The sequence below is a fragment of the Mesocricetus auratus genome, unplaced genomic scaffold, assembly GCF_017639785.1.
Source record: "Mesocricetus auratus isolate SY011 unplaced genomic scaffold, BCM_Maur_2.0 Super-Scaffold_100014, whole genome shotgun sequence".
In the NCBI taxonomy this organism is placed as follows: Eukaryota; Metazoa; Chordata; class Mammalia; order Rodentia; family Cricetidae; genus Mesocricetus; species Mesocricetus auratus.
The window spans coordinates 18,040,718-18,063,801 of NW_024429197.1; the positions used below are offsets into that span (position 1 = coordinate 18,040,718).

At 47.7% G+C, this 23,084-nt stretch overlaps 3 protein-coding genes across 3 annotated transcripts in view; 1 reads left to right on the plus strand and 2 right to left on the minus strand.

Moving 5' to 3' along the window:
- Positions 1 to 3,654: 3,654 nt before the first annotated feature.
- Positions 3,655 to 11,164, minus strand: Snip1 (Smad nuclear interacting protein 1). Its single transcript, XM_005084369.4, has 4 exons — positions 10,874 to 11,164; positions 9,900 to 10,002; positions 6,005 to 6,588; positions 3,655 to 5,039 (listed from the first exon to the last, which is right to left on the minus strand). Exons 1-4 carry the CDS (start codon positions 11,083 to 11,085, stop codon positions 4,775 to 4,777), a joined length of 1,164 nt encoding a protein of 387 aa, XP_005084426.1. The 5' UTR covers positions 11,086 to 11,164; the 3' UTR covers positions 3,655 to 4,774.
- A 1,279-nt stretch (positions 11,165 to 12,443) lies between these two features.
- On the plus strand, positions 12,444 to 22,310 carry Dnali1 (dynein axonemal light intermediate chain 1). The gene is made up of 6 exons (XM_005084368.4): positions 12,444 to 12,618; positions 13,085 to 13,230; positions 14,370 to 14,539; positions 17,852 to 18,030; positions 18,335 to 18,499; positions 20,883 to 22,310. Exons 1-6 carry the CDS (start codon positions 12,538 to 12,540, stop codon positions 20,916 to 20,918), a joined length of 777 nt encoding a protein of 258 aa, XP_005084425.4. The 5' UTR covers positions 12,444 to 12,537; the 3' UTR covers positions 20,919 to 22,310.
- Positions 22,271 to 23,084, minus strand: part of Gnl2 (G protein nucleolar 2) — a 30,910-nt gene continuing 30,096 nt past the window's right edge. Inside the window, exon 16 of the mRNA XM_005084367.4 lies at positions 22,271 to 22,460. Within this exon, the coding sequence (XP_005084424.1) occupies positions 22,308 to 22,460 (153 nt within the window). The 3' untranslated portion in view covers positions 22,271 to 22,307. The remainder of the gene's footprint in view (positions 22,461 to 23,084) is intronic.

The following is a 23,084-nucleotide window of genomic DNA, read 5'->3' on the forward strand; positions in this document are numbered from 1 at the left end:
GCATGTCAGTCCTCCCTGACCTCTGGCTCTTCCAGTCTGAAGTGGTCCCTGAGCCTTTGGGTGGTAGTGGTACAGATGGCCAATTTGTAGCTCATTATCTTGAACTTAAAAAAAAAATACACCTCTTTTTTCAGACTTTCATGATTATCTGCACACCATGTACGGGTACCTGGTACCTATGGAAGCCAGAGGGCACTGGATCCCCTGGAACTGGAGTTACAGTTGTGAGCCAACATGTGGGTGTTAGAAATAGAAACCATGTCCCCTGAAAGCATAGCAAATGCTCTTAGCTGCTGAGCTCTCTCTCCAGCACCTCTTTTTGTTTTGAGATGGTTTCTTTGTGTTGCCCTGGCAGTTCTGGAACTAGCTCTGTAGACTTGGCTAGCCTTGAACTCACAGAGATCTGCCTGCCTTTGCCTCCTCTGTAACTTCTTAACGTAATGGATTTACATGGGTTTGATTTTCAAATGTTGTAGCAGTCATGAATGTTAGTAATAATTCAATGGTCACCTTCCTATATATTCTCTCTTATTTTACTGGATTTCATTTGCTAATTTTGTTTTGTTTTGTTTGAGGTAGGGTTTCTCTGTGGCTTCTGAGGCTGTCCTGGAACTAGCTCTTGTAGACCAGGCTGGCCTCGAACTCACAGAGATCCGCCTGCCTCTGCCTCTTGAGTATACCACATTCTTCTTAATTAATTTTGTGTGTATGTGTTGCCTACATATGTGTCTGCATCTGTGTATCCCAAGAAGAGGGAGTCAGATCCCCTGGAACTGGAGTTACAGAAAATTCTGAACCACCATGTGGGTACTGGGAATTGAACCCAGGTCATCTAGAAGATCAGCCAGTGCTCTTCAACTGCTGAGCCGTCTCTCCAAGCCCCAATTTTTTTTTTTTTTTTTTGGTTTTTCGAGACAGGGTTTCTCCGTGGCTTTTTGGAGGCTGTCCTGGAACTAGCTCTTGTAGACCAGCCTGGCCTCGAACTCACAGAGATCCACCTGCCTCTGCCTCCCAAGTGCTGGGATTAAAGGCATGCGCCACCAACGCCGAGCCCGCAATTTATAGGTCTTTTTTTTTTTTCTTCCCTGGTGCTTGGAATCAAACTTTGTAGAAAATCGAAACCCCTGTTAACTCCAGTTCCAGAGGATTCAGGGCCCTCTTCTGACCTACAAGGGCACAGAAAGCATGTGCACACATATGTAAAAGCCACCATACACATGAAAATTACTAAACCTTTAAAATGACAAAAGCTCCATAAGTCACATCACTTCAGAACTTAGATACAGAAATCAACAAAGTAGCAAAGTAGGTGGGGGACTTAGCAGGTAAAGCACTTGATGTGACGCCTGATGACGCGAGTTCAAGCCCCAGAACCCAGATGATAGAAGGAATGAATTGATGCCTGCAAGCTATCCCCTGACCTCCAAGCACTCACACAAATAAGTGATAAAACAAATACATTTAAGGGGCTAAACAGATGATGGTTCAGTGGTTAAGAGCACTGGCTGCTCTTCCAGAGGACCCAGGTTCAATTCCCAGCACCCGCATGCCCCCTCACAACTGTCTGTAATTCCAGTTCCAGGGGATCTGACATCTTCACATACATACATGCAGGCAAAACACCAAATGCACACAAAATAAATGTTTAAAAATACATTTAAACCTTTAATCCCAGCACTCGGGAGGCAGAGGCAGGCGGATCTCTGTGAGTTCAAGACCAGCCTGGACTACCAAGCGAGTTCCAGGACAGCCTCCAAAGCCACAGAGAAACCCTGTCCCCAAAAAACCAAAAAAAAAAAAAAAAAAAAAAAAAAAGCCAAAAAAAAATACATTTAAAATTAGCAAAAAAGCCAGGTGTTGGTGGTACATGCCTTTAATCCCAGCACTTGGGAGGCAGAGGCAGGCGGGTCTCTGTGAGTTCGTGGCCAGCCTGGTCTACAAGCGCTAGTTCCAGGACAGCCTCCGAAGTCACAGAGAAACCCTGTCTCAACACCCCCCCCAAAAAAAGAAAAAAAAAAAGAACCTGAAGCTCAACTGACTGGCCAGTGACCAACCAGAACCCACCGTCTCCACATTCCCAGCACTTACAAACACTTCTATGCTTTGTTTTCCACGGGTGCTGGAGAACCCCATTCAGGTTTTCATGATGGCAAAGCAGACACTGTACCATTATTATTACTCAGACAAGGATTTGCCTGAGCCTCTCTCTGTCCCACCCAATGTGGTTTCCATGAGCAGACTGCAGTTCTTCTGTCTCCTCCACAGGCCCTCTCTGCAGGGGACTCTGTGACCTCGGTGCCACTCACCACTACGGAACTTCAGAGCATGACTTACAAAGGCTTTCCACGCACCCCTCTCTACTCCCACTGCTTCCTCGACTGTCCCAACTAAGTCAAAGTCCCCCCCTGCTTTAAGACAATCGTCAAATGTCAGCCCTTCCAGGGGCATCCTGCTTCAGCGTTGCTGTGTCCGATCCACAGTAGCAAGCCAACTTTAGCACCCTGTGCCCATACAACTAAGAGTCACTCCAGCTTTTCAGTGAGCGAACTCAACCGTTGTCACTTTGTACACTATAGTGCTGTGGAATAATCCTTCTGCACACTGTGAAGATGTGTTGCTCTCATTGTTAATACAAAGCTGATTGGCTGATGGCTAGGCAGGATTTTGGGGGCAGAGAGAATGCTGGGGAGAAGGGTAGAGTCGGAGGAGACACCATGAGGTGCAGGGCAAGCCGGATGGTAAGTATGTACGTGAGCCTTAGGTCAGCACATAGAATAGAAATGGGTTAAGTTATAAGAGCTAGCTAAAAAAAATAAGCCCAGCTAAAGAGATGGCTCAGAGGTTAAGGACATTAGCTGTTCTTCCAGAGGACCCAGGTTCAATTCCCAGCACCCACATGGTAACTGCATGCCCAGAGAATCTGACACCTTCTTCTGACCTCTGCAGGGACTTCATGCATGTGGTGCACAGACATTCTTGCAGGCTAAATACCCACAAACAATCAAGATTGAAAACTAAATGTTTTTTAGCCTGGGCACGCCTTTAATCCCAGCACTGGGGAGGCAGAGGCAGGCAGATCTGAGTTTGAGACCAGTCTGGTCTACAAGAGCTAGTTCCAGGACAGCCTCCAAAGCCACAGAGAAACCTTGTCTCGAGAGAAAAAAAAAAAAAAAAAAAAAAAAAAAGCCTAAGCTATCAGCCAAACATTTATAATTACCAATAAGTCTCCAAGTGGTTATTTGGGGAGTGGCTGGTGGGGACAGAGCTGGCCGATGGTCTAGGCGGAAAACTCTGTGTAATCTACTAAACTAATCCCCAGCCATTTTCATTTATCCTCACACACAGGGGAGGCTGTTTAATGGGTTCAGGACAAAATATGAAACTTTTTCAGGACTGCTGGTGGGCATGTTTCCAGGACCCTCAGATGGATGTGGGGGCCTTAGCCTGGGACACACAGCGTTGTATACACCCTGGGATTCAAGGGAGTAACTCCTACCAGACTAGGATTATATCTCTAATAGCTATAAATAAAATCCAGTAATCACGGGTTGCTCCCCGGACCTCCACACACACATATACAAAGACTCCCTTAGGAGCAAACACACTTACGAACAAGAGTCCTTATCAGCAAAGCATTACCCTCCAAAATGGGGCTGTATTTACAAATTTTATTTTTTTATCTCAAAAATACATATAAATGAAAACCTGTTCTCCAAATGCAGACAGGCCTTTGCCTACCATGTGTTATTATTTCTATCACAAAACACTGTCATATGAAAATCAGCACATACTCCCGAAACACACCATTTTACAAGCACACACAGTGTAAGTAATGAATTCCTTTCTACTTACACAGACCCCAGGTGGGAAGTTCAAAAGCTGGGCTGCCTCTTGCTTTCCATCTTTGGGAAGTAAATACAAACCCATGGTCAAAGCTGAAACAATAATGTGGAAGCCACACAACCTCCTTTAGACACATACACACAACCTTAGGCCACAGCAGGGCCCCTGCTACAAAGTCAACATGAGTGTGTTTCTCAAAGGGAGAAGAGAGAGGTAACATCTGAATAAAAATGCCAAGCTGAAGAAAAGACCAGGTGATCCCAACTGTTAGGTCTGTGCCTCATGGGGAAATCAGAAGACGCAGCTCCACAACCCAGTGCATGGTATGTCACCAGCACCTATTGGTAGGAGCCATGACCTCCGGACACAGTCGGCGTGAGTGTCTGTTTAGGCAGTCAATAATGAGGTCATGTGGTAAATTGTCACCCCCAAAAGACGAAGTGCAAAATCAACTTCTGTGACTCAAGAGCTGACGCAGGTCAAAGCTGTGGTATATGCTGGAGGTTGTTTTGGTGACAACCAAAGTTTACTGAGAGTCTCTGCTCTAGGGTTTGTCACCAAAACGAAATTCCTGGTTCACAAAGCTCAACAACTATATAAATAAGAAACTGTACAAAGAGAACAAGCCATAATCCCCTTCCCAAGGGCTTCAGTTTCCTGTGCAGCAGTTCTGAAGGCACCCACTACAGCCACACACTTTGCTCAAAACTCGACATGCTGTAATTGGTGAGACTGTTGTGAAACAAGCGCCCACAGGCAGGCGGCTGATGTGCCAGGTTCAACAAAAACACGAAGTGAGTTCTCATACTGCAACACAAGCTGGGCAGCAACAGAGCAAAGACTTAAGGCAAGAAGAGGCGCTGGAGAGTCAACCCCATGGCCTCCAGGAGGAACAGTTTCTAATGGGGAGGAGAGGAGTGCTTCTCAGCTGCTAGCTGTCAGACACCATTTCCTCCTCCTCGTCATCTTCATCTTCCTTCCTGTCTAGTTCAGACGTGTCTGAAGACTCATGGAGCAAGACGTATTCTCTGCTACTGAACCCAAATTTAAGGACGTCTTTTTCTTTCAGTTCATAGTATCTCTGTGGCTCAATACGCTTGTTGTTCAGGAAGGTTCCGTTGCCTGAGCCCAGGTCAATGATGTAGGGTTTCACCCTCCGACCAACTGTGCCGTCAGCACGAGTGTACTCCACGAGCCTAGAAGAGACCGGGGAGAAAAGCCTGTGAGCCAAGCCCTACCAGAGACCATCTACTCTGAAGCTCTCTGCTACAGGTCTAGATGTCACTGACCTGGCTTGAACATGGCTCAAACAAAAATTCTAGGTCACAGGGGAAGCATCGTCCTGGATAGGGAAATTGGGAGCAATTTAAATATACCTAAGAGAAAAGGTAGAGCTGGCTGTGGGTGGCGGGTGGGATGGAGGGCCATGGAAGCTCCCAATGTAGAACTCAAGGCCTCTTGCTATGGCTACAAATATACTTCCTCCAATGCTGTACAGCTATTTTAGCACCAGTCCAAAGGGGTAAACACCATTAGAATGAGATGAGGTCTTTGAGTGTCAAGGGCCAGATAAGAGACAGAGCTCTGCTCTGAAGATCATTACTGCCATCAGCGACTGTGTTGAGCTGCAGTTTTCCCAGCTGAGGGTGTTACACTGGTCCTATTTTCCACAGGACATTGGAGAACAGATGGTAAGGGTGTAGGATCCAAGCAACAGATTTAGCCAGGATAGACCTGGCATTCTGACTCTGGCTTCTACTTACTTCCATTTGGTCCTCATTACCTTGGGCAGGTGGAAACAGGCCCAGAGTGGGGCAGGACTTTCTATTTTATTATTATTTTTTTGTCTTTATTTTGAGATGGGGTTTTGGTACACAGACCACACCTAGAGAGTACACCAATCTTCCTGCTTGGCCTCCGGACACCTAGGATTATAGGCCTGCACCACCGCAATGGTAGAGGCTAATCTGAGTTTCTGATATCAAGTTCAAGACTCTCATGCAAATGTTAAGAGATTACTCAAGGGCTGCTAGACTCTTTCAGCCCAGCTTATTAGATACAAGGAGTGATGGCCTCTTCTGCATCTCCACAGACAGCATAGCAATCCTCAGTGAGACACTCACCCCAGCTCCCTTTCCCGTCCTCCTTGAGGTCTACCTACCGGTACTGGAAGACTGCGTGCTGCTTTGAGCAGGAGGGATGGTCGATGGGAATGTCAGCGATGCGGCGATGTCGGCCGAGAAGGTAAGCACTCTGCCGATGGATGTACATGACTGGAAGTACCTCATCATTTTTAAAGGGGTACAGGCGCCACCGTTTTTTGGGGATCCGGGCTTCTGGGGGCTCGCTGTACTTAATAACCACACCCCGGAAGGTATTGGTGTCCTCAAGCAGTGCCCCAGAGAGTTCAAAGCTTGGTTTTTCTTTAACAGGCACTTCTTTGCCTCTGCTACCAGCTGGGCGAGGGATCACCTCCTGAGCATCACCACCAGCACCTTCATTCTGCTGGCGATGCTCCCGGCGCCTGGCATTATGAAAGTCCCTTTCTTCTTCCTGGGCTTGCAGAATCTGGCTGTCTCTGTCCAGACCCTGCCCACTGCCAGGCCTCTCATCAGAGCTCCTCTTCTGGCGGGAATGGCCCCGGTGCCGGTCTCGCTCACTGTTACGAGCTCTCCTTTGCTCCTGTTCTGATGGCTCACGGTGCTGCCGATCCTCTCGCCCTCTCCGTGGATGCTCCTCACGTTCCTAAAATTAAGATGCATTCAGTAAAGGAAAGATGGCTTCTACTCTGTGAATAAGCTGTCAGGACTGGGGAGATGGCTTGGAAGTTAAGAGCACTGTTCCAGAGGACCCAGGTTCAGTTCCCAGCACCCACATAACTGTTCACAATCATCTGTAACTAACGTTCCAAGGGGATCCAATGCCCTCTTGTGGTAAGCATGGGCACTGCATCTATATGGTGCAGACATCCACACAGGCAAAACATCTACACACATAAAATAATTGAATCCCCAAAAATGAATAACACATCTATGACCTGAGTGCTAGTATTCAGAAAAAATTCCTATCCACACAAGACTATCTGTTCTATTCCCCTGGTGTGCCATCTGTGGTAGTTCTGTTCCCCTGGAGGATCATTATGACTATAGTCCATGTTGCTCCTCAAATACAGACCTGATAATCCAAGCCCACATCCAGAGCCCTCAAAACAAGAGGCTGATACTGAGGGGAGAAGGAGAAATAATATTCCCATCAGTCATCTGCCAACAAACTCACGGGACAGCATGTATAGAAAACAGAACAGAGTAGCTAGGAGATGGTGGTAAACTTCTTTAATCCCAGCACCTGGGAGGCAAAGACAGGATCTCTGGGTTTGAGGTCTACCTAGTCTACAGAGTGAGTTCCAGGACAGCCAGCCAGGGCTACCCAAAACCTGCCCTGCCAAGTAATATTCCCATCAGAGAGAGAGAGAGAGAAAAAAAAAAAAAAAACAGAACTGTTAAAATTAAGATATGTAAAGGAAAAAGTCAATTTCCTCATAAACCAAAAAGAAACTGAAATAATTTCAAAAGCTCAAACTTAAACTATTACAAAGATTATTATTCAAACATCTAGGAATAAACCTAAGAAACATGAAAACCTCAAGAAACCCACAAGAAAGTATTACTCAACAGTCTCTAAGCTTCTGACAAAATGGACACACATACTAAAAACCAGCCAGGCAGAAACTACAATTCCCACAACACACCAGCAGATCAATGAGAGCCTGATGGAAGTGGCACACGCTTTTGAACCCAGTATTCAGGGGGCAGAGGCAGGAGGGCCTCTGTGACTTTGACGCCAGCCTAATCTACAGAGTTCCAGCATGCTGTTACACAGCAAGGCTCTCACACAAAGAAATGCTATCTTGAAAAAACAAGGACAAAAACCAGACCAATGAGAAATCAATCAGTAAGCAGCCAGCCCACAGGCAAAGCCTCAACAGCAGTTTCCAGAAGTTAACACTTAGTGACCACCTGTCTCACTAGGAACCAGAGCATCAAAATAGAAATTTTCTCAGACTAGCAAAACTAAAAAGGTCAGGAACAGCTACTATCAAAAGAGAAGGGGCCGGGCCGTTGGTGGCGCACGCATTTTTTTTGGTTTTTTGTTTTTGTTTTTTTTTTTTTCGAGGCAGGGTTTCTCTGTGGCTTGGGAGGCTGTCCTAGAACTCACTTGGTAGTCCAGGCTGGTCTCGAACTCACAGAGATCCGCCTGCCTCTGCCTCCCAAGTGCTGGGATTAAAGGCGTGCACCACCAACGCCCGGCAGGTGGCGCACGCCTTTAATCCCAGCACTTGGGAGGCAGAGGCAGGCGGATCTCTGTGAGTTCAAGGCATCCTGGTCTACAAAGCGAGTTCCAGGAGAGCCTCCAAAACAATATAGAGAAACCCTGTCTCGAAAAACCAAAAAAAAAAAAAAAAAAAAGAGAGAGAGAGAGAGAAGGGACTGAGGCTGCACTCAAGAGGCAGAGTTCCAGGTCAACAAGTGATATAGTGACAATGAGAACCTATCTCCACACGGCCAGGGGTGGGGATCAGAATCAAGTGTTCTGGACCTAGCCAGATGCTGGTGGCTCTCGCCTTTAATCCCAGCACTTGTGAGGCTGAGGCAGGTGGATCTCTATTGAGTTCAAGGCCAGCCTGGTCTACACAGCGAGTTTCAGGACAGCCTCCAAAACAATAGAGAAACCCTGTCTCGAAAAACAAAACAAAACAAAACAAAAAAACAAACAAAAAAAAAGAATTCTAGGCCTTGTTTAAGCAAGTCTCAGGCCAGTTTGGGCCTAATTAGCAGGAAATCAACTGTCTCAACTACAAAGATATGGAATCATGCAATTTTTGTCTTTTTCCTCTGGTTTAGTAAGGAAGTCATCATGGTTCAGACATCTTGTAGCATGTCAGAATTTTCTTCATTTTAAGGCTGAGTAATAAGAGTCCATTTAATATAGATACATATTAAATTCAGGAAACAGACTAGCAAGTGCTCTACTTCTAAACTGTAGCTCCAGCCCTTTTTACTCTGAGACAGCATCTCTCACTAAACTTACAAACCAGCCTTGAAGATGTGATCCTCCTGCCTCAGTGTAGGGTTACATGTACACACCACCACACTTGCCTAGAGCAAGACATTACTAGAGAATCTGGAAGATAAGTCAGTAATTACAAGCACTTTTTGTTCTCCAGAAAACCTGGGTCAGTTTCCAGCACCCATGTGGTATCTTACAGCCAGCTTTAACTCAAGTTCCCGGGAATCTGCCGCCCTCTTCTGGGCTCTGTGGGTACCAGACATATGCACAGTGCACACACATATACATACAGGCAGGCAAACACTCATACACATGCAAAAAATATTTTTATCTCACACACACACATTCAAGACTGCTCTAACATTTACAGAGATGCAGACAAAGGAACCAGAACAGCTAAGACAATTTTTAAAAGACTAAAGTAAAAGGGATCCGGGTACTCGGTTTCAAGACTTGAAACAGCATGGATTGTCGGAATGATAGACATATGCTGACTGACTTTCAATGTGGAATAAAATAACAATGTCCTTTGAAAAAAATGGTACTGGAGCACATGGGCACTCACAGGTCAAACCTTACCCATCTGTGCTGGTTTACACTGTACTATAAACAATGTGCATCCAAGAAATGAGAAACAGAGCAGTGGCCAGGAGGTAAGGAAGGATAAAGGTGGGAAGGAATGGGGCCCAATGGCAGTGAGATGTCTGTATCCTGACTGTGCCCACGGCTGTGTGACAAGTTACCACTGGGAGAAACAAGGAAAGGTATCTCTCTGCAATATTTCTGACAGAGTTATCAGGATCCAATCAATAACTTCCTCCACATTTGAATTTTCACATAAAACAACCACAAACACATCCAGTTTTTAGAAAAGCCCACTGCCAGGACAAGCAAAGATGGAAACACATGGGTGCAGGCTCCCTTTAGGTCCAGCAACAGCTCTGGATTTGCACATCGGTCCCAGCAAAAGCTCCTGCAAACTCACTCACCTGCTTCACTTTGACGGTGGAGTAGTGGGGACTCCGGCTTCTCTTAGTTCGAGGAGACTTGCTTCTTCTCCCCGAGGACTTGATTTTCTTTTTGGCTGGGGACCTGATCAGAGCACAGTACACAGGATTTTACCTCAATGTCCCTTCCCCCAAATAAATTAGCTTTACGTATCAGGCTCGCCCACTAAACACAGCACACGTGTGAAATCTCTAATGGAGTCAGGCCCTCACTTTCCCAGTCACAGTCCCTGACTCACACACACAACTGCCCGCTCACTTAGATACCCTAGTTCTCGAACCCCAACGCTCTTTCCCAGTTTGTCATCCCACTAATGGGGCCACTATCCAGGAAGTCAATCTTGCCTGCGTTTCTGTTGTTGATTCCTAACACACTCCCTTCTCCAACAACCACATCCAATCCCTTGGCAAGTCCTAGGGACCCACCCTGTCCTCCATCCCAAGTCATCCCTACCAGCCTACAATGCTCCCCCTCCATCACTCAATTCCAGATACACTGCCTGTTTTGCTTCAACTTTTAAAACACAATTCCACCTCAGGTTCTTCGTAATTATTTCTCTCTGTCATGACCGAGCGCGAGTGCTGGGATTAAAGGCATGCGCCACCACCGCCCGGCCACATTACTGTTTGACTCCATCCTTAGCACTAATTGAATCTACTGGTTATTCTCCTTCTTAGGGTTAGAGCACACCCAATTTCGCCAGCGTCAAACCGCCTCCCTTCTTCACCCTGTGATCACTACCTCTAGTGTGGGTCGTTAGTCCACACTAGGCACTCAGTAAATCGATGCTGTACGAATGAGTGCTGCGAGGAAGTCGCCAAGACCCAACGTGAAAGACATTCCCACCGTGCCCCGTGGGAGGCGGGGGAATCTCATTCCAACTCAACAGGTGCTCTACACCCCGAGTCGCTCGCACCGCCGGGGCCCCGAGCCATCCCGGCCGCGGCCCTCTCACCGGCTCTCTCCCCGGGCTCGACTCCCACGGTGGTTAGCGCGGCCAGGCTCAGCGGCGGGCGGGGACGGGCTAGCGGCTGGGGCGTCGGGCCGCCGGTGCGCGATAGGTTCGGGGCTCAGACGCTCCTGCTTCACCACCACGGTCGCCAACGCATCGTCGGCCCGGTGTCGCCGCCGGCCGCTTCGCTCCCGCTCGCTCTTCCCGGCCTTCATCCTGCGGTCTGGCTGAGAGCCACTTGCACGGTCCGTTTATCCACTCGAGCCGAAGGAAGTGACGGGCCGACCTTTGCACGTCCGCTTCCGGGAATCGCGCTATCCCAGAAGCCCTCACGGCGAGGTCCCCCTGGTGGGCGTGGCCGCAGATGAGAAGGTTCCGACGCTGGGGACACCTGGTGTCCCTGGGAGCCTGGCTCCTGGGGAAGTGAGACTGAAGGATTGGAAAGTCAAGGCCAGACTTCGGGAGGCCTAGGCTGAGGGATCGCTGTCAATTCCAGGCCAGCCTGGGCAATTAGTGAGTCGGTCAGGTAGAGATTGCCGAGCCGAACCGAAAGTCCTGGATTCCATCCGCAATACCGCCAAATAGAAATTAGAGTTAAAGGGCGGAAAGCCTGGGGAATGTATCTTAGCAGTAAAGTGAGCGTTTGCCTCCCGTGTGCAAAGAGCTGAGGGCAATCCCTAGGACCTCAAAAATGACCAAAAGAAAAAAAAATTGTTTGTTTTTCGAGACAGGGTTTCTATATGTAACGTTGGCTGTCCTAGAATTTACTCTGTAGACCAGACTGGTCTCAAACTCGAGATCCGCCTGCCTCTGCCTCCCAAGATCTGGAATTAAAGGTGTTCACCTGGCATTTAAAAAAAGAAAAAATCGTGGTGGCACACGCCTTTAACCCCAGCACTCGGGAGGCAAAGGCAGGTGGATCTCTGTGAGTTTGAGACCAGCCTGGTCTACAAGAGTTAGTTCCAGGACAGGCTCTAAAACCACAGAGAAACCCTGTCTCCAAAAAGACAAAAAACAAAACAAGAAAGAAAACATCTTATGTGGGAAAGCTAATCCAACCCTGTTCGTGGCGGATTGTTGATAGTTACAAAACACAAATACTCAACAATAGGAAATTCTTTTTTTTTTTTTCGAGACAGGGTTTCTCTGTGGCTTTGGAGGCTGTCCTGGAATTCACTTTGTAGACCAGGCTGGCCTCGAACTCACAGAAATCCGCCTGCCTCTGCCTCCCGAGTGCTGGGATTAAAGGCGTGCGCCACCAACGCCCGGCCTAGGAAATTCTTTTTTTGTTTCTTGAGTGTCTCTATGTAACTTTGGCTGTCCTGGAACCCACACAGATCCACCAGCCTCTGCCTTCCAAGTGCCAATCGTTGCTAAAAAATCTAAGGAGTCAGGAGATGACTTCCTTTTTAAGGCTCCGCAAAGATGGTCTGTCCATTTCATCGCATCCCGTATTAGACCTAGGGCAATGTCTCCAGTCTTGTTTACCAAGAAGCCTGGAGCTTGTGGAGCAAGTCCAGTAGAATAAAACTTGCACGTGGCCGGCTCCGCCTCCCTGCGAAGCCCCGCCCCATCCAGGGGGCAAGGCGAGTAGGGGTTTCCATGGTGACCGCAAACAAGGCCCCACCTGGAGGGGCCGCTACAGAGTTGCCACTACTGGGGCCACCATGATACCTCCCGCAGACTCTCTGCTCAAATATGACACCCCGGTGTTGGTGAGCCGGAACACAGAAAAGCGGAGCCCTAAGGTATGAACGGGCCTCGGGATGCCAGATCCTACAAATTACCATGGGAAAAGACACCCCAGCTTTGAGAATCTCTTGAATTTCAGGAGCCAGGGGTTGCTGGTACAGCCAGGGCAATTGGAACAGGGACAATAGTGGTTGAGAGAGTAGTAAAACAAACCTAACTGTGACCCCAAAGGACAGATCTAAGATGAGAAAGAAGTCACAGGGAAATGGACGGGGCTTGTCGTAGTTAGGTCCAAGTATATGCCAGGTAGTGACTTCCCCATCCCTAGAGAGGCAGAACAGAGGCCTGACCACTCACTAGCTCTAGAAACACCAGTTCAAACACAGGGTCAGAGCCAGCCAGCCATCTTGGTCTCTTCAGCTCATACTTATGTTGAGACCACAGATGAGGGAAGTAGGGAAATGGGGAAGTTTGTCGAGAAAGCTGGGACAATTTGGAGATTCTGTCTTGCCTGTCTCTTAGGCTCGACCTCTGAAAGTCAGCCTCCAGCAGCCTGGACCCTCAAGTTCAATCCCACAGCCACCCAAGGCCAAGCTGCCCTCGACTTCCTGTGTCCCAGATCCTACAAAACAGGCAGAAGAAATCTTGAATGCCATCTTGCCTCCAAGGTAAAAATAGATCTGTGTGGCCAGGAAATTCACCTCTTTGGGGCCAGGAAGCTTACCTGTGTTCTGCCTTGGGTTTTCTCTCAGCTTTCTGGATTTCATGGAGTCTGAATGCAGACAGGAAACCTGTAAATCTATCCCATACCTCCATGTTTTGAGCAGTCTCACACTTTAAATGTCACTATGCAGTCAGCTTTCGGACACGGGTCTCTATCCCAGCCCTGTTCCTCCTAAACTCCATTCCTAGTGTTCGGCTTCCTTGGTCCCTCCATCAAGATTCCCTATAGAGAGCTGGTGTGGTGGCATGTGCTTAATCCCAGCACTCTGCTAGACACAGGAGGTCAGCCTGGACTACTTAGGGACTGCCAGGCCAGCTAGCACTATATGGCAAAGTTGTGTCTCAAAAAACCCACAGATGTCCAATAAGGCAAGGCCTGGTGAGTCTCACCTTTAATCCCAGAAACTCAGGAGACAGAGGCAGGAGGTTAAGAGTTTGAGGCCAGCCTGAGCTATGCAGCCTAGCTAGAATTCTCAAAAACCTCCACCTAATGGACATTTTTATACCCAAGGCAATAAAGCTTTTCTCAGAACCCAGGAACCACAGAGCACCTGTGATCTTCTCCAAGGATGGAAATCAAAAGGGAGGTGTCATTTGTTAATGGATTCCCTCCCACCAGTATAGGCATTCTCCCTCCCTTGCCACGCTGCCTGCAAGTTCGTCCCTGCAGGAATTGCCTGTGCCTCCAGCACAAAATTCATAATGGGCAGCTATTGCAAACGCAGCCCTTCAAGAACCTCTGAACTCCCAACGTACACAAAGGCTTCCTAGTGGCTTGCATGAGGTTTATGATGTTCTATGTCTCCACTGTAAGCCAGTGTGGGGAATTCCCACTGCATCTTCTATTCCAATCAAGACGCAGGACTAGACAGATATGACCCGGAACAGAGGGTTGTGGTCCCGTGGACAGTAGAGACTGTCCATCTACCCAGCCCTGAGGCAGGTGTCCTCTGAAGGCTGCATGGTGGATGTGGCTTGTGAAAGAAGTCGATGCTGGTGGCACGATGCCTATGCTGCCTCTCGGTCCTGCTCAGGCGGAGTTCCGAGGGCCCTGGGCTCACACTGGTTTGTGTCCGTGTCATAGGGAGTGGGTGGAAGACACACAACTATGGATCCAGCAGGTGTCCAGCACACCCAGCACCAGAATGGACGTCGTGCATCTGCAGGAGCAGCTGGACCTGAAGCTGCAGCAGAGACAGGCCAGGGAGACAGGTATCTGCCCTGTGCGCAGGGAGCTCTACTCGCAGTGCTTCGGTGAGTAGGCTTGGCAGAGCACTGTACAATGTCAGCCTCCTTCTAGCACAAAACCAAACCCTGGTTACCCCTAAACTACCCCCCTTTTAGGAATCATCTCTTCTTTTTCCTAATCTCCCCATAGCTGCTGAGAACAATCCCCACCCCTCCCCCATTCTCTACCTCAGCCAGACATCCAGGTGCCAGACATAGTCCCTCGGTGCCTTATCCCTCACAGATGTTTGTTTTATTTTCATGTAGGTTTACAGTTATTTTGTGTGTGGGTGTAGGTGTGGATGCACATATGTGTGCATGCATGTTTTTCTGGGGGCACACATGTGCCATGGCACAAGTGTGGAAGTCAGAGGACAACTTGCAAGAATGATTCTCTCCTTCCACCACGTGGGCTCTGGTGATTGGCTCAGGTCATAGGCTTGGGGCCAAGTGCCTATACCCACTGAACCGTCTCACCGGCCCCTTTAATAGGTATTTGGAATAAGGTAAGAACTTCCAGGTGTAGGGGCACATGACTTTAATACAGGCACTCAGAAGGAAGAAGGGAGGAAGGAAGGAAGGAAGGAAGGAAGGAGAAACACTTTTTGAGCCTTTGTTGTTGTTGTTTTCCAAAGATTTCCATAATGTCCCTGTGCTATTTTTTTTAAATGGATCTCAGTGTCTAGCCCAGGCTGGCCTAAATTCAAGATCTGCCTGCCTCTGCCTCCTTAGTATTAGAGTTAAAGGCATGCATCCCTACTCTTGGCTTTACATTTTTTAAAATTTATTTTTCAATACCGAATGATCAGCCCTGGAAACATATACACATAACTAAACATTATATGAAGTAAACAGGTTGTATTTATATATTTAAGAATATTAGCAGTGGGAGTAGAGAGATAACTCAAGTGTTAAGAGCACTTCCAGAGGACCTGGGTTCAATTCCCAGCAACCATATGACAGCTCACAACTGTCTATAACTCCTGGTCCAGGGGATCTGACTCCCTCAGATGCAGGCAAAACACTTAATTTACATAAAATAAAAATAAATAGATTATTTAAAGAAAATGAATAAAGGGATTGAAGAAGATGCTGTGTATTGACCTCTGGCCTCTGCACACTCAAAACGTCTGTAACACTAGCTCCTGAGGATCTAGTGCCCTCTTGTGGCCTCCGTGGGCACTGCACATATATAGAGCACACATGTCGGGCACAAACACAAAATTAAAATAAATAAATTAATTTAAAAACAGAATATTAGCCGGGCGTTGGTGGCGCACGCCTTTAATCCCAGCACTCGGGAGGCAGAGGCAGGCAGATCTCTTAGTTCTGAGTTCGAGGTCATCCTGGTCTATGGAGCAAGTTCTGGGACAACTAGGGCCACATAGAGAAACCCTATCTTGAAAAACAAAAAACAAAACAAAGACAAGAAAAAAGAAAAAAACATATACACACATATATGTAACAAGATGAAAAATAGTATGAATTTGAGAGAGTAGGGGGAGGCATACATTGGAGAAGAATGGAGGAAAGGGAAGAGGGAAATGTTATAATATTTCATAACTGTCAAAAATAAAGATAATTTTTGGTTTTTTTGAGACATGGTTGCTCTATGTAGCCCTGGCTGTTCTGGAACTCAATCTGTAGACCAGGGTGGCTTTGAACTCTTATATCTACCTACCCCTGCCTCCAAAGTGCTGGGTTTAAAGGCATACACCACCACTGCCTAACTAATAGAATACTTTTCTACATAATTTATTTAATGTTCTTTGGTGTTTTTCCTGCATGGATGTCTGTATGAGGGAGTCGGAAGCCCTGGAACTGCCATGTGGGTGCTGGGAACTGAACCCAGGTCCTCTGAAAGAGCAGCCCATGCTCTTAACTGCTGAGCCATCTCTCCAGCCCCATAAAAATAATTTTACACACACTCTTTATTTAATTTTATTTTGTGTGTGTGAGTGTAAGTTTGTGTGCTGTGTGGGTACAGATGCCCATGGGGGACAGAAGAGGGCTGGAGTTACAGGCACTTGTGAGCCACCTGGCATGGGTATCAGGAACCGAACTCTGGTCCTTAGAAAAAGCAGCAAGTGCTCTTTACCACTGAGCTAACTCTCCAGCCCAATGTGTTAATATTTTACTCAAAATTAATATCTACCTTTATGCCTACCCATCCACACTCTACCCACATTCCAGAAAAATACTTCAGACACAGAATTTAAGATGTGTCCACTGAGAGCTGATGTCAGCTGCTGCTCTCTGCTCAGTCACCCTGGCACTATAGGCTCTCAACTGCAAACCTCCCTCCAAACTCTCGGGCAACGCCAGATTCAGCAAGGGGACCTTAGCCTGTTTAGTCTGAGTATGGTTTGCCCTCCAATTTGGGTACTTACAGAGGGAGAGAAGAAAGTTCTAGAACTTGCTGTGCTTAATCCATTGATTTGTTTGTTTGTTTGTTTATAGAGGCAGAGTTTCTCTGTGAAGCCCTGGCTGTCCTGGAACTTTCTCTGTAGATCAGACTTGCCTTGAACTCAGAGATCCACTTGTCTCTGCCTCCTGAGTGCTGGGATTAATGGTTGTACGCCAGAAGAGGGGACCAGATCTCATTACAGATGGTTGTGAGCCACCATGTGGTTGCTGGGAATTGAACTCAGGACCTCTGGAGGAACAGCCAGTGCTCTTAACTACTGAGCCATCTCTCCAGCCCCCTCATAGTGCCTTATTATAGACCATACTTTTGGTTTTTGTGTGTGCTGTGTGTGAATGTGTGTGCACATGTGTGAAGACCAGAAGTCAGTGTCTAATGTCTTCTATCATTCTCCACTTCTTTTTAGAGATCTTTTGAAAAACTTTATGTGTGTGGGTGTTTTGCCTGCATGTATGTCTGTGCACATCTATGCAGTGCCCAAGGAGGCCAGAAGAGAGCATTGGATACCCTGGAACTGGAGTTAAGATGGTCGTTAGCTGCCAAACATGTATTTTCTGGAAAAGCAGTCAAGATATTATTAACTGCTAGGTCATCGCTCCAGCCGCTCTAGCTTATTTTTTGAGACAAGGTCTCTCACTGAACCTGGAGCTCTTTGATTTAGCGACTCAGTGGCCAGCAGGCTCCAGGGGATTTTTCTGTCGCCACTTTCCCGAGGCTAGAATTACATGTGTTCCACTCTTGTCTGACTGTTTACGTGGGTGCCGGGACTCTGAATGTTGCTAGCTGACATCTCCCCAGATCCATGCCTCTGAGAACACATCCTACGTCATCCTCAGGAGGAAGCGTGACTTGCCATTGACAAAGTGCGTGTCCCCTCACCACTGTCTTTTATTTCCCTGTATGCCCACTGGAAGATGAGCTGATCCGGGAGGTCACCATCAACTGTGCAGAGAGGGGGCTGCTGCTGCTGCGAGTCCGGGACGAGATCCGAATGACCATCGCCGCCTACCAGACTCTGTATGAGAGCAGTGTGGCGTTTGGCATGAGGAAGGCACTGCAGGCCGAACAGGGGAAGTCAGACATGGAGAGGAAAGTGAGTGGGCTTCACCATGTCCGCATGGCTCCCAGACTCTTCTGTTAATCTTGGGGCATGCAGGTGTCATTGCAGCCCTGAATTCTGGTCCTGAGGGTGTCCTTCACACTCATAGAGCACGGCCTCGGTGAGGAGGTAGTCTTGTCTGAGGACACGCCGTGTCAATCACGGACTTCCCACTGGGTGGCAGTACAAACCCTGGTATTGTCTTAGCTGGACGGTGGTGTCCTAAGGGTCCCCACCCAGCTTTCACAGCACTCATCCTCTGGAGGCTGTCCCAGGATGATGGCCATTCTATCTGCAGATTGCAGACTTGGAGACAGAGAAGAGAGATTTGGAGAGGCAAGTGAATGAACAGAAGGCAAAGTGCGAGGCCACGGAGAAGCGGGAGAGCGAGCGGCGACAGGTGGAGGAGAAGAAGCACAATGAGGAGATCCAGTTCCTGAAACGGACCAATCAGCAGCTGAAGGTAAAAGAGCCGCTCGCTCCTTCATTTCCTGGAGAAGTGGAGATTCAGGGTTGTGAAGAACACTAGGCAGGAATTATACCCTAAACTCTATCTTCAGCCCTCCTTTTTACTTTTTTTTTGGGGGGGGTCTGGATTTTTGAGACAGGGTCTCATGTAGCCCAGGCTAGCCTCAAACTCACACTCTTCCTTCCTAGCCTCTGTACTGCTGGGATTATAGGCATGTACCACCATGGCCAGCCCTCCGTTTAATTTTCTTTTAAAGAGTTGTTTTTGGTTTCAGTTCTTCAGGACAGGGTTTCTCGGTGTAACAGCCCTTGCTGTAAAGAGTTTTTAAAAAGCTTTTTCTTTATGTGTATGTATGTTTTGCCTGCATGCACATACATGTACATGTGTGCCTGTTGGCTCCCCTGGAGTTGGGGTTATGGGAGGTTGTAAGCCACTTTGAGGATACTGGGAAATGATTCCGATCCAGTTTCCAGCTGTCCTTTCAGTTGGAAACAGGACCTGCATTTTCCAGACTAGCCTTGAACTCACTCTGGGATTACAGGTGTCTGCTCATGGCTCTTAAATGCTGGCCCATGTGTACTGCCGAGGAGTACAGGAGCTGGTGGGGTGGGCTGGGGCTCCTTTTTCAGGTTTTTTTTTTTTTAAAGATTTATTCATTTTATATATATAGTGTTCTATGCAGGTGCCAGAAGGGGGCACCAGATCTTATTACAGATGGTTGTGAGTCACCATATGGTTGTTGGGAATTGAACTCAGGACCTCTGGAAGAGTAGTCAGTGCTCTTAACCTCTGAGCCATCCCTCCAGCCCCTTTTCCAGGTTCTTTATTCCTTTTATTTAGCTGTGAAGGAAGTCTATTCTTAGCACTAATCAATACCCCAGCCTACTCCTCTACTGTAGAGCCATCATGCCTACCAATGTTTCCCTCCTGGGAGAAAGATGCTCATAATCAGAGAGGATTCAACAGCTTCTCTCTCCCTCTCTCTCTCTCTCTCTCTCTCTCTCTCTCTCTCTCTCTCTCTCTCTCTCTCTCTCTCTCTCTCGTTTTTTTTTTTTTTTTTGAGAGTTTTTGAGTTTCTCTGAATTGTTTTGGAAGCTGTCCTGGAACTAGTGCTTGTAGATCAGGATGGCCTTGAACTCACAGAGATCGGCCTGTCTCTACCTCCCGAGTGCTGGGATTAACGGCGTGCACCACTCGGGACCCTGGCATCTTGATGCACTGTGGCAAAAGCAGAGGGAGCTCTTGAAATAAAGGATATTTGGGTAGGGGTGGTTCCCCTCAGCCCATCTGAGGCGCTGGGAGAGAAGGCTGGGTGGGAGGGGCCAGGCCACAGACCGAAAAGGCTGAGCTCTAGAGAAGCACCACCCTTGTCACAGGGCAACTTCTAGAAACAATTGTTGACCTCCCCTGGTTGTGCCTAACAGAAGCCTTATAGCTTCTGTTAGGCAGCAGCACAGCTTAACAAGCAGCACAGCTTAACAAGGCCTTGAAAGGTTCTGGGATTTGTGAGGCTTAAGCATCACTCTTCTAAATATGGTGCCTATAAGCAGCTCTCTTACTTCCTTCCGTTCCTTAAAGCCAAAAGGCCCTTGAGAAAAGGAAGGCTTTGTATGAGCCTTCAGCGGATGAGATTTTGCTAGTTGCTCAAGAGTCTATTAGAAGAAAAGCTGGAGACTTCCCCAGCCAGATGTAAATGTTGACTCAGCAGATTCCAGAGCTGGTTCCTTAGTTCCAACAAGACCTTAGCATCCTTCTAACATCCAAAAGCAGCCTTGAAATCCCTAGGGCGAAGGATTCTTTACAAGAAAGCTTTTTATTGACTCGAAGCTTCACTACAAAGAAAGCAGTGTTTTCAGTCCCCAGGACAGACCTTCTTAAGGGTCTGTTCACTATCAGCACAGTAAACCACTGTGCTGACTGCTGGAGGAACTGAGTAAATAGCCCCCTAGTGTCTTATGCTTTCCCTACTCACTGGTAGCAATTTCTTCTAATTGAGTGTCAAGTTGTCTCAGTGGCTGATAATTTGCCACTTCCCAGATCTCTGGTCCAACCAGAGCTCCACGGTACTAAGCCAGAGCCCAATGTTTAACTTAGTGGACATATGCAGGCTTAAAGTAGGAGTGACAGGAAACCACTATTTCAACAACTTTTATTCCATTTCCCTTCCTGTGCTATTATACACCGAGCTATTATTGTATGGAAACCAGGGCAGCTCTGGTTTCTGCTCATGTAACAAAACCATGCCAAGCTTGAATCCAGCTAATCTAGAAAATGTGGAGCTGAGTCAGAAAGGGGTGTGCTCAGAGTGTCAGCCTCAGCTGTGCGTTGTTAGGGTGCAAGATGCAAATGCTAATTGAGTTTTGTTTTTGTTTTTCAGGCCCAACTGGAAGGCATTATCGCACCAAAGAAGTGATAATTTCCATCTGGGTCTCAGCAGGCACTGTGCCCCAACATAAGCCCATTGTAATAAAAAGCCAGTTTCCTGAGTGAACAAGCAAGCCATCCCCTCCCCTGATCACCACTCATGTAATTGTTACGACTGTTGCCCAGTGCCACATAACACCCAGTGCCCGGCAGCCAGGCTCCTGGTGGGGCTACGGAAGGCGGTGTAACCTCATATCCATGTGCAGCTTACAGACTGGCCTGGGGATTTGTCATCTCAACAACTCAGGAAGCAAGCGTTTCCCAAAGAAGCTGCTTTTGCAGCAGATCCGGCTCACAGCTCACCTTGCACCCTGGGTTTCTCTGGCCCCGTCCTCCCACCCCGTCACCTCTCCAGTGTAACTCTTAGCAACTCATTTCCGAGTTTGGATAATAAAATCTCATTCCCACCCACCAAGTCAGCAGGACCTTGTCCTCAGTCCGCCTGCCTCCATGAGGAAACAACAGTAAAGACAAACCCCTGTTCACTGAGAGAAGTCCCAGTCTCTGGAGAGCTGTCTGCATCCCAGGCCCTCCCCATTATTCGCCTTCTGCAGGAAGGACATCAAAGCCTGACTCCACACTCCCTAACCAGCCATTAACGAACAGCTAAGGAAGCAGCCACATCTCACAGCTCTAGTCAGGTTATGGCCTAAAGAGTTTGTAGACCCAGAAGACTTAAATTACAGACAAATTTCCATCCAGGGAAGCCTGGGGCAGGAGAGGACAGTGAGCTTGGTGACACCCATATTAGTCAAGTGTCATTTCCTTCAGTTGGTGGATTTCCTTCTAGTTGCTGGGAATGCTTCAGGTACACAGCACCCCTGAAGGAGTGTCAGAAAGGACTCACTTCTTGGCGGCTTTGACCTCCATCCCAGTCAAGGCTTACTGCAAGGCTTATGACCCCAAGAGCTGTTCTGAGTTGAATATACCGTAACACTCTGACCTTACACTACAGGTCACGTCCTTGACTCTCACTCAGTATCCTCAGGAAGTAGGTCTCCACTAAAGCAACCTGCACGGAAAAGCATCTATGCCCTAACAAACCCAAGCAGACTCCATACAGCTGCTGGAGCACTCCTCATTCCTCCAGCCTCACCATCAAGTACTTGTGCTTTACAGCTTTTAGGCTCCAATGATCCTCAGCGCTGCTCAGTAGAGTAAGAAACACACACATCTGTAGTAGACACAAGGGGCAGGTCAAGTGTTTGAAGAACTCTCTGGGGCTGGGGATTTACTGCTGTCATTAGCACTGGGGTACAGCTCAACTGCTAAGCTTCCTAAGCGTGTTGTGTCTTACAGATGCCAACTGGGCATGAAAAAATGAGCACAATTCCGAATGCATAATTTTTGTATAATTTAATAAACAACTTTCTAGATGTTACTGCTTCTGTCTGAATTTCTTGTGTTTGTGCTTCTGTCCCTCTGAGTCGTTTGTCTTCTTTTTGTTCCTGTTTCTGTTTTTCACATTGTGCGTTTCATAGTAGCGCACACCAACTTTTCTGGGTTGTTGCTGCCGTGCAGCTCTCCTCCGCTGTAAAACACAACAGACAAGAAAGCCAGTCAAGAACTGACGGCCACGAATCAGGAGGCCATTTCCCAGCCCTCCCCTCCATGCCTATGCAGCTACCACAGCAATGGAGGCAAGGCTGGGCGGATCCACCTCAGACCTGATGACCAGCAGCAGACTCTCACTGGGCCCAGCCCTCACCCCTCTCCCCAGGGGGTCTGTTTCAGTTCTGCAGAGCTGTCCTTGCCAGGGGGCAGTTATCTGCCTGCCTCATCAGCTGTACTCTTTGTATGTCACCTCCCTGGAACCAGACAAGACCACCCAATTCTCCTGGTCAACAGGACACAGCTTTGAAGATGGTAATAGAATTCCTGAAACCAAGACTCAGACTCAAGGACCTTTATGTAGAGGGCCATTTCTTGACCCAAATTAATTTACATCAGGTCACTAAAAAGTGGGGTTCCTAGGACTCTCAGCTCTAAACTCTTGTTTCAGAAAGAATGGGTCTTGGGAACTGGACCCATTGGGTATGCTAACTTACAACTGTAATATCAGCACTTGAGACAAAGATAAGGGGACTTCCCGAGTGTGAGGAAAATCAGGGACTGCAAACCCAGTCTCAAAGGAAAGATTAAAATTAAAGAGCCA